The sequence below is a fragment of the Coffea arabica genome, chromosome 9e (assembly GCF_036785885.1).
Source record: "Coffea arabica cultivar ET-39 chromosome 9e, Coffea Arabica ET-39 HiFi, whole genome shotgun sequence".
Classification (NCBI taxonomy): domain Eukaryota; kingdom Viridiplantae; phylum Streptophyta; class Magnoliopsida; order Gentianales; family Rubiaceae; genus Coffea; species Coffea arabica.
The window spans coordinates 27,911,321-27,930,021 of NC_092327.1; the positions used below are offsets into that span (position 1 = coordinate 27,911,321).

The following is an 18,701-nucleotide window of genomic DNA, read 5'->3' on the forward strand; positions in this document are numbered from 1 at the left end:
TCTACATGGAATTGATGAATAATTCTGGAGCTTCGCAACCAAAAGCTTGTATAACCAGAGACGATGTTCCTTGTGTTGCATTTCTCCATGTTTATAGTCCCATAGAGCTTTCTTTGAAACTGAATTTACATATAAATACTCTTCCATCCTGAAGCACTCTCAATCTGAAACACTGCCAAGAACTTTACAATTTCACTAAGTTTTAACATGCAGGATTTGGAAACGCTTCATCATTTTCTGCTCGTCTTCCATAGCTAAGCACCGTGTCAAAGCTTTCAGTGTATGAATTTGAGAATGCCATTAACGCTTGAAACACATTAGGAAGGCTTGTTTGTAAGTTGTTCAATATCATGGCTCGCGTGTTTTGAATAGAGTTTATATACTTAGACTTCTCATCATCCACACGTTTCTTCAATACCTCAATTTTAGCTCGCTTGACTGACAAAGGATGCTTTGGGCCCAGAACAGTCTGCATCTCTTCATTAGTGAAGCTACCCTCAAACTTCATCTCCATTTCAGATAGCAAGTTCAGCTCACGTTCTAGCCTCCTCTCAAGCTTATCAGATCTCTTATACAGGTTCACTTCTTCTTCCTGTTGCAAAACTATGGAGCGGACAGCTGACAAAAGGCTGTTAATGGCCTCCAGAGCCCTCTGCATCAAAAAACCAGTGTCCATTTATCTAGTGTTAAAAACATCCACAAGATAATTCAATATGTTGAATCTCCAAGACTATGTTTTTAGGATGACAAAACCATGTACAATGGAAAGCATTATCTGTTTGCTAAATGGACTAGGAAGCAAAAATCATTAAAACAGAAGACGCTGATAAACCAAACAAATTATTGTTACTCCCGTCTCCTTTCCAAAAATAATTGCAGAAGGCAATCATCATGAAAATCATGGAAAAGTTGAAATTATCATATAATTCAAAGTGACAGCACCAATCTTTATAACCAAATGGAAACAAATTTGTCACAAAAAAAAAAACACAGCTTTACTTTAGGTTGACAATCGCAAAATTCTACCAGAGAATCAACACATCGCTGTCACTATTTTCTTGAACACTGTCAATCTCAATGTTACCAATTTCCTACTCTGCTAATCCACAGATAAATTGACATCCACAAACTTAAGGATATTATGCCTAGCAAATTTCTCCCAATTTCAACTGTATTTCTCACAAAAGCAAATGAAATCAGTTATGAAGGCTATGGACCAGAAAAAGGCATCTTTTAATATGCTAATGTGATCACAAAATTACATTCGCATGTGGTAAGTTAACCTATAAGTCAAGCAAAATGGATAATACAAGCCTAGAACCATCCTCCATCCTCCAGCCTATTTTCTTTTTTTTTTTTCTTTTTTTTTTACACATTATAGAAAGTTTTCAATAAATTTGTCTCAAGCCCTTTTTCCAGCAGGAACTTTCAAGTATAAATACCTCACAAGAATTAAAAGAAGATCCAATTATTCTAATCATGCATTCTAAATATTTTCTCTGTACTTCTTGCAAGAAAAAGTTAATTGATGCACTGCATACAGAGAATCACAGCATCAAATCATCACACTACATTGAGCCCTCATCTATTTAGGCAGAAGGAATTATGAAGACCCCTCCAACCAACACCAAAGTGATAAAGAAAGAAAAAGAAAGATGGGCAAAGGGTAAAAAAGTAAAATGACTTTCTAAGCCGAACCAAAAGTAGAAATAAAAGGCAACCTTATCCGGTAGCTTGTCAAGTGCAACGAGCCATTGCTTAGAAAGTGTACACACTGCAGATGAGCTAACACTACCCTGACCATTGTCCACAAGGCAGTTGGTGAGTTGAACCCACCTGCAGAGGGCACTCACATATTCTCTCTGAGATTTGACAAGTCTGCACAAGCTGTTATACCAGGAATTAACTTCAGTTTTAAGCTGGGCTGCAGCCTGCCGATCGTATTCACTAGTAGGTTCCATATTCTGCTGATTCACAAGATGATTCAGCTGCTGAGCGATATGGTTCTGCACTTGATGACACTCGTACATCCTTCGCCACATGCACATCAGCCTGAGAGAAAGAAAGATCTCAAGCAAATTAGATTTAGAAAGATTCGAATGAGCAATCATAAGTGAACATGAATAGTAATCTGTTGGGCAAATGGCCTTTTGATGTGACTTGCTAACGTAGCTTCCACTCATTGCCCAACTTGAAGGCAAGTTTCCCTTGACAAGGACTACATTATTCCTAGAGCATTATAGTTCTCACGACAATGGGAAGCAGTTTTAATAAGCAAGATGATCCAGTACTTCGTTGAGATATAATAATGTATTCCAAAAGAATTTTTTTCCTACTTTCTCCCAAACAATGGCTTAAGAATTCCTCTCTACCAAGAAACTGGTATGCTCTTATCAGCTCTCTGAAGAATTTAAGTAATCTATATAAATCTGACTAAGAACACAATCCTGGAAATGTTTTCCACTACCACTAAACGGGAAAGAATTCTTTACTTAAGCAGTCTCAACTTCAAGGTATGGCACAATTAATCATGGAATGAAGATAATTTTCCATCTTACCCTAGAGTTTAGAAATGTCTGGATTCCTGGAAGATTATATAAAACCAAAAATCTCTAAAGTAGAAAGCACTTGGTTGCTTGAGCTTTACCCAGAAATTAATACAATCAGCTGAGGATGCAGCTCCTCATCTATGAGATTTAATATGGTTGAGCAAGTCGAACTATTTGATTGTTGCAGAGATAAAATATCAGACTGCAAACTTTCAACCACTGACCGAGCTTTGTCTGTCTTTGACCAGTCATGATCTTCTTCCTCTAGCTTTTGCAGCATTAATGATTTCCTTTCATGTTCCAACTTGGTAAGCTCTTCTTCCTACAATGTTCGTGTGAAAAAGGTAGCACCAAGACCTTCCCAAAAAGCACAGAAGTATATAGCAAAATAATGTCCATACAGAAAGCAAAGTACAATGTTTAATCTTTATAACAATTCCAGCTTATTCCTTAACAACGTAGTTAATAGGTATCAGAGTAAAGTTGCATTCTAACAATAACATTCTGCCATTTAAGTAATAAACCATGTTCACCCAAATAACAATCTTCAAACTAAATGAGCAACTTCGACAGTCAGTGCATTACAGATTGCAAAAATACTTCCAGACAAGTTTCAAAACTAAAAAGAAAAGTCTATAGGAAAGCACAAGATTCACATTTAGCTAAATAGAGAAAACAAATATGTGGCCCTTATTATTTTTCTTTTTCACAATAAAAGCATTACATGCAAATATTTTCTTAGGCTCTATATCATACAAAAGTACCAGAAGCCACATGTGAGTATTCTGATAATATCACCAAGCCTCCAAAACAATATGGCTAATTCTGCTCATAGCAACGTCAAGTATCACTGTCAAGCTGTTAAAGTGCAACATTTCGCCCACCACTTAACAGTCAACAGAGGAAAATCCAAAATGAAAATCAGTACAAGGAAACAAAAGATTAACAGGAAAACAAACTTGCATTTCCATGTAGAACCCATGAAACAAAGCTCAAAGAATCAGTGTTTTTTGTAGTTGATGCAGAGATGCTATTCAGTTTAATTAAAACATAGGAATTACCTTTACTTCCCGGTGGAGCTTCCGTTCTGCATCATAAAGTTTGGCAAGAGTAACACAATGAGCTCCAGGCTTGCAGGGGTCACTAGGGCCGCAGGTATCTCCAGCATCCCTAGTAGACTGAAGTGACTTTGAGGACCAACTCCATGTCAATGCATTAAAGACCTTTGCGGAGTTGCTTCTCTTCCCTGTAAATAATAAAGCAGCAATTACTCAGAAGAAGTCTACATTGAAAGAAACTACCTCAATCACAAGTCTAACAAGAATAGTCAGATCAGGACTTAACTACAGGGATGTGACTTTAAGTGTGTATAAAGAACTTAACTCTGATCAGCAACAATTTTCGCCATGAAGAAAATGTTGAGAGAGATCAAGATGGATAACCTAGTGTCCTGATGTGACAGGAGGCAACCAGCCTATCTTCAACCACTTTTATATCGTCTCTGAATTTATTTTTAGTTACTCTTCCAGACTTCCAATGGTGCTTTGATTTCCAATGTAATTTCATAATCAAATGATAAAAAAAATTCTTCCAGATAAAGACCGGATTATGATGTTACATCTAAAACCTCTGCCAGAGTTTCCCCTAATGTGAAAATTAAAATACAGAGAAACAACTACTACATACATACATATATATATATATATATATGCATGTGTGTGTATACACACTTGTAAAAGGAAAACATCCAAAAATTTAGAGATAAATAATATAAGCTCAGAAGGGAGATGTATGTCTATAATTTTATATTCACTAGTAATAAGGACTAACTCTCAAAGAATTTCAGAAAGAAATCAACCAATTTTTTAAGCATTTAAGATTTGGTATTACTTAGAGAACTTTTTTAAGATTTACGATGCACTCTGAGTGTCCCCGAAAGTTCCTTCTCAAAATAAGATGCAAAAAGGACGAAAATAAGTCCATTATATTAGGTGAATCATCAACAGTGCAATATATAGGAGAGAGTACATAATGCGTCAAAGAAGTACAATAGATGCTATGTTTCAGAGAAAGCGAATCGAACAATACCAGTTTATTTCACTTCAGAAGGCCAAGTAAAGGCTCCAAAGCATATGTACCAAAAGACATAATAAACACTATATGTCAGAGTTTGTATTTGCTTAGATGATAGGCAATTGCAAGCACAAGACCAATGAGCAGCGGAGACCCACAGGGATTACTCTGACACAGTTTAATCTTCGAAAATTTAGTATCAGTACAAAGGGACAAAAACAAATGAATGTATGATGGTCACTAAAGGAGAGGAATTACTCTTGTTTTCATTAATACTCTGGTAGAGAGGAGAGTCAGCCACATTGAAGTCCAGGAAAACAGCTACATCCTTCCCACCAGCCGATGCTTTCACAAAATAATCATCTATATCCCTAATAATACCACTCAAAGTCTTTTTTCTTCCCCAGATTACCATGGACAAGTCTGCAGTATCCTTGGTGTGCCAGCTCATCACAGAAGAATTTTCATCAACAACACTGGCAGTTTGTTTCTTGACAGGAGTAATATCAACAGTATTATTTACAGCAACTACATCCACCTGATCTTCTTCCTCAAACTCAGTATTCGCCTCTGCCCAGTTCTCCTCCTCAACTTGCTCCTCCTCTATCTTACTCTTCTGTTGGCAGTTTGGTGATGTTGAACCAAAAGGGTCCCAGTATTCCCACGACGTACTCAGAACTGGAGGTGGTGGAGTGTGACTATTGTCCTCATCAATGTCTATGATTTCCTCTTCAGAAGTCTTCATGTGGTGATTGTTATGACAGTTTCTCAAATCAGGGCTAAAAGACGGTGGGGGAGGAGGGGAAGGCGGCAAAGGGGGAGGAGGTGAGGGTGGCAGTGCATGACCCAAAGCACCATCCTCAATTTCCAATGACTCTGACTCAGTGAATTGGCGAAGGGTCACTCCAGTATTTCTCAATGCCCTTAAATATTCTAATTGGGAATCAGCATACTGTTTTCTCAATACCAACAACCGTTTCAATATTCTCTTCCTCTCCTTGCAAATTCTCACCCTTTCTTCTTTATCAATGCTTGATGCAACACAACCCATTCCTTCAACGTTGACAAGCCCAAGTTTACCCAGCTATAACTCAAACCACTACCCTATAAAGCCCCCAAATTACCAAATGCTGGTCAAAATTTTTAGGAATCTGCAGAGAAAATGAAGCGGAAACTTTTAGTATCAAGCTGAAAATCGTAATCATTCTACAGAATTAACCTTGCCAATGCAGTTTTGCCTCAATGTTATATATTGAACTCCTTAACAAGTTTCAATTGAAGAATGAAATGATTAGAAGCATGTCATCTGCAAACCAAATAAAGCTGCAGGAAACATGTTTCGAAGCTGTTTGTGCATTTTGTTACCTCAATTTCTAAGAATTTCAGAGCACCAAAAGAAGTGATAATTCAAATCAATTGTAACAAATTAAAGTCATGGAAGACTCCCCCTAAACTACACTTACAGCTTTCTAAACCACTTTGATAGATGATCAAGATTCTGCAACCAGGAAGAAGACAAAACAGATTGCATGTATTCTTTCCATCATGTACCCTGTAAAACTATGTCAGCTCACAAACCAAAGATAAAGCTGTCAAAGTTACCTTAAAAAAGGGTGTCAGTTAGCTAACAAAATAAAAATCGTGGCAATGCCTCCAACCCAGAAACTCCTATTTCTTGAAATCCCTTTACACTCCAGATCCACAGCATATATGAACCTGCATTCCCATTTCTACTTTAAAAAAAGTTACTTGGAAAATAAAAGAACAGTTCAAAGGGAGTCCTAAATTCCCTGTATTTCTTGAAAATGAAACAACAAATCAACCAAAAAAAAGTGACTTTTTTTAATATATTTTTGCAGGCCTGATAGAAGACAAGAAAACAACGGGGAGTACTGACAGATAAGTTGTCAGAGGTATGGAGAACAGCAGCAAAGTGCTACAAGTAAAATGACTAACTAGTCAAGGATTTGAAAACGTTAAAATAAAAAGGCGAAAGAGAAATGAAAAGGTATAAAAGCAGAGAAAGAAGATTCTGATTTTTCTTTGTCGAATGGCTGAAGAGATTTTAGAGAAAGTCTAGTCTTCATAGTTCACATGGAGACAGAGAGAGAGCATTCATTGGAGGAGAACAACGCAGAGGAAAAAAGGCTTCCGAAAAGTGGAAAGCGAGCACGAAACTCGAGATCATGAGAAGCATCCAAGGCTCCAAGATGGGCAGGGTGCATGCTAACCTGGCACAACAACAAAGTAGCAGTACACTAGTACTAGCGTACTAGAATGGGATAATCTGAGATATTAGCTCGTAGTCTCGCTTCCGTCCTCCATTGAAGTTTTCAAAATATCATAGGCTCCGTTTGAATTTGCAATTATTTCCAAAAACTGTTTTTGTCTTTCAATGACACAAGTGTTGTGACCCAATAATAATTAAGTATACAGTGAAACTAACACAAACCTATGTTATTTTTGTGAAAAGCCTCAATTGTGTTGTATTAGGCTATTCTTTGACTACTCAACCCTAAAACATTTTTCCATTCGCAATTAAGTGTGAACGTCGCTGCAATCCAAACTCGAACTAAATCTCTGCTTCTGGAAATGTTGCTCTAAAGAAAACTCGCCGACTGAGTTTGCTTTTCTATCGCTCCTCACACGTTTTCAGATATTCGGCACAAAGACTCGTTGCGAGAGTTCGTCTGGCATCAAGGAACTCCGACTCCCTCTTCACTCTGCATCGAAATTCGGTATGTTTTTTTTTCCCTGCTTTCAAATGCTTCTTAGCTAATTATTGTCTAGAATAATGAGTGGATTTTTTGTGTTTTGCGGTCTTTTTGGTTAAAAATGTCAAATTGATATGGCAAGTGGCAAATATATGTGATACACTTGGGATCTGGTTTCTAGATGAGGTTCGATTTCATCTGGGTTGGACTTCATTTGAGGAGATTTTTGCTGTTTCTGGAGAATTTTGGAATGCTTTGGTAGAAAATTGGTGGCTTTATATTTTGTATTGTTTTTATGGCTGCATGTCAGAACTATTTTTTTCTGATGATTGTTTGAATGCGAACATATTTTCCTGAATTTATTTGGTTGGATAAAAGGGAAAAAACTAATTGTAACCATTTAAGTGTTTGTTTATACTATGGAAATAAGAGGGACACATTATTTTTGGTATGTAAGTAAAAAGGAAACAATTATTTTGAGTGCTGAAATAATTACTATACTTAATAATTGTTTGGTAAGAAGATATAGGAAAAGATTTCATGGAAGTGTAGGACTATTTGATATGTTAATTATTAGATAGAGTTTAATAGAAAACATTAATCTGTTGCTGTGCATTGAAGCCATATATTCACGACCTCGGTTCTTGAAAAGATAGTGTAGTTGCTTGTAGGATGCTATTGTGAATTTGAGATTTTGGTTATTCCAGTGATTTCAAATGCCACCAAAAATATAAGAGTTGCTTGCTTCATTGTTTTATTTTAGTTATAAGTGTTTGGACAGTTTTGAAAACCTGTTGAAAAGATGTGTGAAATGGGTTTTGGATGAGTAGTTCTTACTTTAGTATGTTAATTTTTTGTTTTTGGAAAATGATTTGTAGTCTAACTTGAAATAGTTAAATGCTTGTCTACCATTTTTTACTTTGGGGATGCTGTTGGTGAAATTATTTGTGCACATCTAAACCATGCTGGCAGCTTCAGGAAAGCTTAAATTCTATCTGAGAAAAGTAGCAAGGGTAGCCTATGTTGCTGCCATGACTTAGAGTGAAGCTTTTGGAAATATTAAAGTGGAAGTTTTTATGTAGTTGGGAAGGTCAGAGGAAGTTGTTAATGCATATCCTCCCCTCCTTAGCACACTAACTTCCTGGACACCGTCCACATTCAAGTGTGCTTACTGTGAAGCCACCTATGTGAAATCTGATATGAGAACAAAAAGTCTGTGGTGGAATAAGTTTTTACCTGTTATATTGCTGGCCTCAATGGAAATTAGTGTAGAGCAGTTTTTTCATGGTGCTTTTCCATATTGTGCATTGGCCTCTCTGTGTCTTGCCTTGTTTAATATAAAACTGAACTCATGTTGCCATATTATTCTTGCTACTACTGTGTTTTTTCCGCAATGAACTACCTAATGCTATTAAGGCTTGTAAATTTTTTTTTCAGAACCTTGAAAACACTTGATGTTTACTATCTAAATTCATACTGCTGTTCAGTGCTAAAAAATAGGGTAGTCTGACTTGTATGGTTGCCGTTGTCTAAGGCTACATGCCCCCTATTACCCGCCGTGTTGCCAAGGTATATTTGTTTGTTTCCCCTTTGTTCACTGCCTTGCGAATAGACTTTAATTTTTTTTTCCTATGTCAACCCAGCATTGAAGCAGAATTGCATCCAGAGTACTCATTCATCCAACTGAGCTTGGGGGGAAAACGATTTAAGGCAGTGCATTTTTAACTACTACAAGGTAATTCTTGCTCCTCCTTCAGTTTGATTATTATTATGTCCTCTTTGTATCCTGAATAATCATGCATGTCACTTTATTTCTTTGTTTGTTTCTGGATTTATTTATGGGTTAATTAAACATGAGAAAACAAAGGCGTGGAGGTTCGAAGCGTTTGCATTTCTCTAAGCAGCACGAAATTGCTTTTGCCCACCACTTTTTGAACATGCATAGAGCTAGTGAAATTAAGGACAATAACATTTCTAGCTTTGTGGTTCCTGAAATACAACGGCAGTTGAACTGCCAATACGGTACCTTCTTCACTTTTGATAGTATAAGAGCCAAATACTATGCATTGCAAAAGCTAACCAAACTGTACATTGCCTTCAAGAGGCGGGGAACGGGATTGGATTGGGATAGCCAGAAGTTTACCTTCCTTATGGATAATAACAAGTGGGCCGAGATGGAGCAGATATAACTATTCAATAATTGAGTTTTTATATCTGCCATGGCTGTGTTTTTACTCCTTATATGTGTTGGTTTCGTTAACTCCCTTTTGGCTGTCATTTTTGTATTAGGTGAACCCAAAATTTGTAAAATTTCAAAATGACTGCTCAGTCTATTATTTACTTGAGGAGATATTTGTCAATCAAGGCGCAGCAGGAGACTTCAACTCTAACTTCGAGAACGATCGCCGTACTTCAGCCGAGGAGCAAGACATGGAGACTGCTGCACGATGTGCACGGGGAAAGGGAAGGTCGGACTATGCAGACGAGAATGCTGATGTTGAGGTAATAGGGGCGAAAGAACAGAAAGGGAAGAAGGGTAAAGGAAAGCGGAAGTCGGGTGATTGCTTAAGCGGTAGTCCTATGTCCACCGCCTCTGGTTCAGTGACTGATAGATACCTCGGGACTCTTGACAACATTGAGTTCGCTGGTTAGTCGAAAGAAAAGCAGTAGCATGAGCGTGTCAATCAGCTCTCCGACCAAGCATCGTTCTGGCCGAGATGGATCGAAGAAATCGGACTACAATGTTGCCATGGAACAACTTCAAGAATTAGAAAAAAAACGTGGCCTACATAACCAAAATGGCCGCTGCTAAAATATTAAAGGACCCTCAAGAGTTGGCTATTTGGAATTTAGTTGGATCAGACGCCGACCGCATCACCTTTATGAAGTTAAAAGGCTATCTCCCGCCTGACCATGGCACTCAGGAGCCCCTTCCCCCAACCCCGTTATAGTCGTTTGTGCATTTGGAGCACTTTTTTAAAGCTTGAGTCGTTGCCTTTATTTGTTTATGCTTGAGACCGTTAGTTGTAGCATTTGCTACTGGAACTTTGAATGTTTTTTTTACTATGCTTGTCATTTGTTTATTCAAATTCAGGATGCTTTATGGCCATGACTTTGTTGAATATTCTTTAATTATTATAATTCAGACAAGTTAACAATGAGTTGTCAGGTTTTATTCATAATGTTTGTGGCCAAATCAGCAGTTGCTCTAGTATTTTAGGATATTGCCGGCCAATACATTAAAGCATCATTCTGACTCCATTTCACTTATATGATACTATTTTGTTAAGACAGGCTTGTCCATAATTGTGTCTTGAAAAGGCAATTAATGACTTGCCTTTGTAACAACATATAATTTCAATTATGAACTATTGCAGGTGTATAGCATTTTTTAAGTCATTTATGATTAATTAGGAGCCTATTGATCTTGATTTTGATCATTACGGCTGCCATAAACCTTGCAAATTCACCTTTGATGAAGTTGCACCAATAACACTTGATGGAAAATGATCATTATGTGCATGGTGGGGAAACTTCTGATGAATCGGACGAGGAGGAGCTCCTTTTGACCTTCACTATGTTTTGTTCTTCTTGGATTGGCCTTATTCCACCCGTACCTAAACCCTTTGCAGTAGCGACGAATCTGAAATGGTGCACAGTCGGGTGCTCAATGGGTTCTAGAGCTAATAAACGGCCATCGAGACAGAATATTCGACAACCTTTGCATGGAAGCTCCCATTTTCCTGCAATTATGTGACTTATTGCTTGAGCGGGCTATTGGAAGCCACACCCTACACAACAGGTGGGAATTCATAAGTCTGTCACCATTTTCCTTCTGTGCTTGAGTCATAATGAGCGACATAAGGTGCTAGCCGAGAGATTCCAACATTCTTCTAAGACAGTGAACTGCCATCTACGACACTGCCTTCAATCTCTCGTTCGATTAGGACGCGACTTGGTTAGATCAATAGATTATCACACAATTCATCCAAAAATACAGAACAATCCGCTATTCTGGCCATGATTTAAGGTTAAGGATTTAATGTTTAGTTAGTCATTATAAAAACCTGTTAAATATGTAACAACACTGGGCCATGTGATTAGGATTGCGTTGGAACTATTGATGTAACATACGTTTCAGTTTGGTGTATAGACGAAAATAAGAATCGTTATCGAAACAGGCATGGCGGCTTATCACGAAACATTCTAGACGTGTGTGACCATAATACGAGATTCACTAATGTCAGGGTAGGGTGGGAGGGTAGCGCCCATGATTTTAAAATCTTACGAGATATTTTACTTGATCCTAATTGTGCCTTTCCAATACCACCAGCAGGTGCATGAAAATTAAATCAAGAAATGCCTTGCCTAATTGAGTTTTCTTATTGTTTAAATTTGAGTTGCCATAATGAACTTAACTATCTGTACATGATATGCAGGCAAGTATTAGGCGATGGACGTGGCATACACATGTAGAACTATTGAGGGGTGCACGGCATACACAAATATAGAAGGGCATACACAAATATGCCAGGATTTATTACTCCCTTTAGGGGTGCACGGGGAACCCCACAAGAGCGGTTAACAAAAGCACTTTTCAACAGACATCATGCATCGTTAAGGGGAATTATAGAACGCACGTTTGGTGTCTTAAAAAAGTGATTTCCGATACTTAAGCGGCCCATGTAGACTATTTGATGGCAATGCAAAATAACATTGTCCTTGTTTGTTGTGCCTTGCACAACTTCATGCGCAATCATATTCCCAATGACGCATATTTTGTTGAAGAAGAAGCTGATGCAGCATTGGCAGATAATTTAGACCAGGACAACCAAATGGCCGGACCACAACCACTGGATATGTCGGCAAAAGAAATTGCTAGCTGGAATGAAGATAGGAGAGCAACAGCTGATCACACGTACTATCACCAATATCAATAGAACATGGTAATCTCTCTCTTGTGGGGCTTTCTAACTATAAGGCGGATTGTCAATACCTTTGTAATAATTAATGTTTCCACGGACATATTACATCTGGCATGTAATCTTATGAAACCTATGTATCTTGCCTATTGCTTTTAATTGTACCACTACAAAGACATTAAGTATTTTAGAAAATAGAGCCGAAGACAATGATCGTTACCGGAACAGGCATTGCGGCTTATAACAAAATATTCTAGCCGTGTGTGACCATAATATGAGATTCATTATGTCAGGGTAGGGTGGGAGGGGTAGCGCCCATGATTCTAAGATCTTACAAGATGTTTTATTTGATCCTAATTGTGTCTTTCCAATACCACCAACAGGTGCGTGAAAATTAAATCAAAAAATGCCTTGCCTAATTGAGTTTTCTTATTATTTAAATTTGAGTTGCTATAATGAACTTAACTATCTGTACATGATATGCAGGCAAGTATTATGTGGTAGACGTAGCATACACAAATATGCCAGGATTTATTACTCCCTTTAGGGGTGCACGGGGAACCCCATAAGAGCGGGCAACAAAAGCACTTTTCAACAGACGCCATGCATCGTTAAGGGAAATTATAGAACGCACGTTTAGTGTCATGAAAAAGTGATTTCCGATACTTAAGTGATCCATGTAAAACTATTTGATGGCAACGCAAAATAATATTGTCCTTGCTTTCACGCGTGATCATGTTTCCAATGACGCATATTTTGTTGAAGAAGAAGCTGATGCAGCATTGATAGATAATTTAGACCAGGGCAACCAAATGACTGGACCACAACCACTGGATATGTCGGTACAAGGGATTGCTGGCTAGAATGAAGATAGGAGAGCAATAGCCAATCACATGTGCTATCACCAATATCAGTAGAACGTGGTGATCTCTCTCTCGTGGGACTTTCTAACTATAAGGCGGATTGTCAATGCCTTTGTAATAATTAATGTTTCTACGGACATATTATATCTGGCATGTAGTCTTGTGAAACCTATGTATCTTGCCTATTGCTTTTAATTGTACCACTACAAATGGCATTAAGTATTTTAGGAAAGATATTTATTGTTTAAAAATTTAACTGCTGTTTTTCAAAAACAGTGAATCCAAACACGTTTGTTTTTCAAAAACAATATGTTTGTGAACGACAGTAATCCAAACAACATTTACTGTTTTCCAAAAAACTGAACAATAAATTTTTTTGCAAAACACCCCAACAAATAGCTAGTATCAAATTCAATCCAATTCAAAAGGACAAATAATAAAGAATTGGGAGTTGGAGAGAGAAAATAACCTAATACCACAAATGCCCTCAAGCCTGGCATTAGTGAAATAATTTCATACAAACATTACCTAGGCAATTTAACAAAAATGAAATTTTATAGGAGGATTATGAGACAGAAAATCAGCCAAATATAATCTGCCATACACAAACAACAACTATATCAACATAAGTTATCAAAGAATAAAAATTTTTCAATACAAATTCAAAGAATAAAAATTTTTCAATACAAATTGTGACAGCACCACCTCACCCTAAGGCAAACCAAAAGGTTCAGCGGACCGCCTATCCAACTCTCGCCAGGACTATTAAAACGGTTATACACAACTCCAAACGCACCGAAAAACAGTAGCGAGCTTAAACAAAGCAAAAATCACGAAGCAGAAAATGAAAATCGAAACGGAAGTGAATAGTGCATGCCACGTCACCATCTGACCGGGACCCAATCGAATACAAGTAATTTCATATAATCCTTGACATGGACATATACGAACCAAATATAATACATGAACATGAGTACACAATTTTATAAACCACATTCGTATATTTTTACAAATCAAAAAGGAACTTTGAATCCAGGTACAATTAGGGTATCCAACCATTAAGGAGCTATACAAAATATCTAAACTAACTCATCTCAGGTTTCAAAATCATAGTTCCAAAAAATGGTTCCCTGTAAGGAAAACAAGAATAACAGAACGAGGTGAGCTAGAAGCTCAATAAGGTACCAAGAATATAACAGTAGAAATCACGAGAAAACACTTTTAGGGCACATATACACATCGCGTAAGAGAAATGAACGAACACCACAATTGAAAGGATACAGGTGGCCCTCAGGAGCCAAATCCCCGTTGCATTATTTGATCCAGCATTGTTGACTCTCCGTCAACGTTTAATGACACACTCATGTCCGTAGACCCCTCTTACGCCAAAATCCCGTTCACCAAACATACCCCTTACCGGGTCCAAACGCCGAATAGTAATAGGAATGGTAATACTCGAGTATACCGAAATCAAGAGTCTCAATACCCAAAGATTTCTCAGGAACAGGCACCCATGGATTGTCAATTATCTCGATCAAGCTCTTGCTAGCTCGACTTAATTAACTCCCCATGAGGTTGAGCTCAAGTTAACAGGAAGATCGTTGGACACACTTCCAAACGATCTCATAACAAGCGCAAGTAACAGTTCAAGTTCATAACAAGTACAAGTAATAGATTCCGGTTCATTCAGTACAGGCAAGAGAACGAGTGTAATAAAGTACACTCTCGTCTCATTCAGAATAACAGAGTTCATAGTTATCCATGTCACAAATTTCAAGTATAGACAAACCAATTAAACAACAATTCAGGGGAGTGGTACACTAACCAGTTAAAGCAGATTTTCAACTAAGGTAGGGCTCTAATCACCAAGAAACCCTAGAATAGCCAAGGTAAATAATTATGGTTCCCATAGCCACAATTCCAGTAAATAAAATGCATAAATGAGGCTCGACTACAAGTCGTAGACCTCGCCAACTAATTACTCATGCAAGTATGCAAAACATGATTTTGGGAATAAAAAGGTAATATGAAATCCTAAGGCTTGAACAACCCCAAAAGCCTATCTTATATATATCCCAAATTAAACCAAACTCGAAAGAATCCAACATTCCCAAAATTTGGACAGCATGTCCCCTACATTTTCTTGATTTTCCATCCTGCAAGCAATACCAATTCATCTAAAATCAACCACATACACATTATAGACTATAGAATACACCTTTCGGCACAATAAGCACAACTGAAGCTACACTTATCGGATTGAAACGAATCTTATGGCGTTTTGAAACCAAAACATAAACCTACATTTCTTATGAAGACCTCCAGAGCCAAATCATTCATTTTCATGGTAAAAAATGGAAATCTCCACTAAAACAAAAATCTGTTCGCGAAACAGGGTTCATGGGCAGTCAAGGGTATTTCGGTCATTTCACAAGCTACAGTACTCCGATTGAGTTGAAATTTTGCAGACAACTAGTTAACATCATTTTCTACAACTTTTATGTTTTAACCTAAGCCTGATTCGGCCTCTAACATGCACTAATAAAACCATCCAGAACAGGGCAAATTGGAACCCTAAAACTGAAATTTTCCGTAAATAACCGCAATTAATGCACAAGGGATCCATTTAACACAATTTAGAACCATCAATCCAAGGCCAACCATAATCATCATATGAAAACAGAAAAATCCCCAAAAAAATTAGAAATTTAGCTAACTCCACTTTAATCCATGAAAGCTTCCACAAAGTAGCATCTATAACAATTATAAGCCACTACTTATCTATTAATTGAAGTAAAGAGGAAGTTTGTAAGCAAAGTACCTTGACACCTCAACAAAGATGATAACTTAGGATTTTTCTTTCCAAAACAACTCCACCAAGACCTTGAAACTCCCTTAGCAAGTCACTTTAGTGGACAAATTCAAGATTTAATCGGTTAGATTTCAAAATTTGTGCAAGAAATGGAAGATATAGTTAAAGCTTTCTTTTCTTTGCTCTCAAGGTGATGGTCGGCCAAGAAGGATAGGAAATGAAGATGATTTGGGTTAAAATTGTTCTTTTAGTAAAGGTAAGAAAGTTAGGCAAATCAACCATCCAATCGGGTCGCGACACATGGCACTCTTAATGGTTCAAGCTTATCCTTTTGTCTCTCCAAGATTAAACTATCTAAGTATCCTCTAATTATCTCTTAACATCAAGTAAATTAATCCCGGTATACACAACGTAACCTAATTGGTCGAATTTATCGCATTTAATGCCATTAGCGGGTCCCACGTCCAATATACACTCCTAATATCTCATGAACTAACTTATACTAGAAAAATAATTTAAAAACTATATTTACTTATAAAAATATCTCTAAAGTTAACATAATAACAAAAATATAGAAAACAGGTCCAAAGAAAGAAAATAAGGCCTAGAAATTCAGAAAATTTTCGGGTTCTCACACAAATTCTTATAGACTAACCTGAAAATGTTAAGAACTTTTTAATCTTCTACAATAAAGGTGAGAATCTTCACATATGATTTAAAAACCTCTACTTCTCTTACTCTAATTGAAGTGACTTCTTGTTCTTGCAGTTTTCTATGCCATACATCAACCATAGCTGAATTTGGTGCCCTTTCTCTCATGACATTTTAAATATTATTTGCACTTCTAAATTATCATTAATTCAGTTAACCATATTTATAACTAATTTAAGTACATTTGTCCAAATAATTGTTCAATATCTAATAAGTTGTGTGAGTATGCAAGTCATTTTGCCCATGATGATATAAGAAGTGGGGTCCAATATTTTATCAAGGAAGGTTCCTGATATTTTGTAAACCTCAAGGGAAGAGAGTGAGACTGTTAGAAACCTCAGGAAGGTTTCTAAAAGAGCAAGACAAGATTGGTTATCACTCATCAGTTGTGTAAATTAAGTGACATTTGAAATTTAAATTTGAATTCATATTCTGTCATATGATATTAATATATTAATATATAAAAATTTACAAATATACACTAGTATATTAAAAAAAACTTACTTAAAAGTTAATCCATAAATAGTACAGCTCATATAAATATGTCTTTGTTATTTCAAAAATCATATTTGTTCATTGAGTCTATAATAACAATTTCAAAAATAATTTCACAAACACACAATCTCAAATACAATTTATAATAATTTTAAAAAATTCTACCACATTTTTCTTTTTCATTCATTATCACTGTACACCATCACTCATCATTGCCACCACCTCTTCCATCTCCCTCTCTATCACCACCGCACCCCCTCCTCTCTCCGTCCTTTTCCTCTTCCCTTTTTCTCCCTCTCCATCTTTCTGCTCCCCATTCCCCTCTTCTCCCCTTCGCTTCCCTTTCCCGCAACCTCTTCCCCCTAGTTTGGTCACAGGCTGTAAAGGGTAGGGAGGAGAAGAGGAGAGGAAAAGGAAGAGGGAATTAGAGGAATAGAGAGGAGATACAAGGAAGGAGGGGGAGTAGAAAGAAGAAGGGAGGAAGAAAAGAGATGGTGGTGGTGACAGTGGCACTAGGTGGTTGGTGGTGTTATTTTCAATTTTAAAGAAAAAAACTCCAAAAATTTTTCAATTCTAAAAATGCCTTAAATACATCCCTAAAAACACGTATAAAAATTCAAAAATACCTAACTATCTATAGTAAAAATTTTTCAAATACATTGCTATAGTAAATTTTTTTTAAAAACACTCAAAAGTACCTAATTCATACGAAGTCTAAGTTTTTAAGTTTGAGCAAATGGAAAAAAAAATGTCACCAAACTATTACCGTTTACATGTTTAATGTCACTAAACTTTTTTTTTTGCCCGAAAATGTCATTGAATTATTAAATTTTACTCTTTTCTACCATTCCGTCTAATTTTGGTATTAAGGTAGATGGAAGGCTCAGTAACCAAGCTAGATGTCTTATTTTTTCAGGGGTAAATTGGTCTCATCACCTTTGGCACAATATGAAAAGGAAGAAGGGTAAAGCCGCAGGTATTCATATCATGCGAAATTCTTCCCCAAAACTTTGAAGATTTGCCATGACAAGACACAAGAGGCCTCCTCCAATCTACAAGTGTGGCACAATAACCATTTTGAGGACATCATGGACTGATAGGAACCTAGCATGGAGGTATGTTAAGTGTGCTTATGATGAGTTAAGTGTATGAAAATCTATGAAATTGGTTAGATCTACTAGAAGATGAAGTTAAAAAACCTTTTTTTGTTGCAGATTGGATAATATGGATACTGGAATTGATATGATGATAAAGTATGTAAACGTACCAAGCAACTAATACCTGGCATTTTAGGAAAAGCGAATAGGTTAGAAAATGAGAATGAAATATTGAGAGAAGAAGCTCTAAAGATGCAAAAAAGATAGAAAAAATGGAGGTTGAAGTCAAAAAATTGAAGCAACAACTAGGGACATATAACCTAATGAAAAAATGCATAATTGTTGTGTTGGTGATTTGGACACTTGTGAATTTTGTAATGTAGATGTGGGGGCCTAGAAAGGACATTTTTTTGAAAAATTACAAATTGATGAATCCTAGAATGTCGCTTGATATTGCTGGAAAAG

General features: G+C 36.8%; 1 protein-coding gene across 5 annotated transcripts; it reads right to left on the reverse strand.

Annotated features, from left to right (window-relative positions):
* Positions 1-11: 11 nt before the first annotated feature.
* LOC113709693 (protein ALTERED PHOSPHATE STARVATION RESPONSE 1) lies at positions 12-7,559 on the reverse strand. Of its 5 annotated transcripts, none has more exons than XM_072065885.1 (7): positions 7,075-7,559; positions 6,086-6,338; positions 4,881-5,773; positions 3,611-3,795; positions 2,648-2,871; positions 1,722-2,052; positions 12-652 (listed from the first exon to the last, which is right to left on the reverse strand). In XM_072065885.1, the coding sequence occupies exons 3-7, from the start codon at positions 5,671-5,673 to the stop codon at positions 203-205; spliced, it is 1,983 nt and encodes a 660-aa protein (XP_071921986.1). In that variant the 5' UTR covers positions 5,674-5,773; positions 6,086-6,338; positions 7,075-7,559; the 3' UTR covers positions 12-202. The 5 variants fall into 5 exon arrangements, with proteins under 5 accessions (XP_071921986.1, XP_027088333.1, XP_071921987.1 ...); XM_027232532.2 differs by lacking the exon at positions 7,075-7,559 and adding an exon at positions 6,854-6,997; XM_072065886.1 differs by lacking the exon at positions 7,075-7,559 and having other exon boundaries at positions 2,774-2,871; positions 6,086-6,846.
* Positions 7,560-18,701: the final 11,142 nt, after the last annotated feature.

Coding starts and splice junctions, on each gene's coding strand:
- LOC113709693 (XM_072065885.1), bottom strand. CDS start 5,673: ATGGGTTGTGTTGCATCAAGCATTGATAAAGAAGAAAGGGTGAGAATT. Junction 2,872..3,610: donor AGCTCCACCGGGAAGTAAAG/GTAATTCCTATG, acceptor CGAACATTGTAG/GAAGAAGAGCTTACCAAGTT. Junction 2,053..2,647: donor CTGATTGTATTAATTTCTGG/GTAAAGCTCAAG, acceptor TCTTTCTCTCAG/GCTGATGTGCATGTGGCGAA.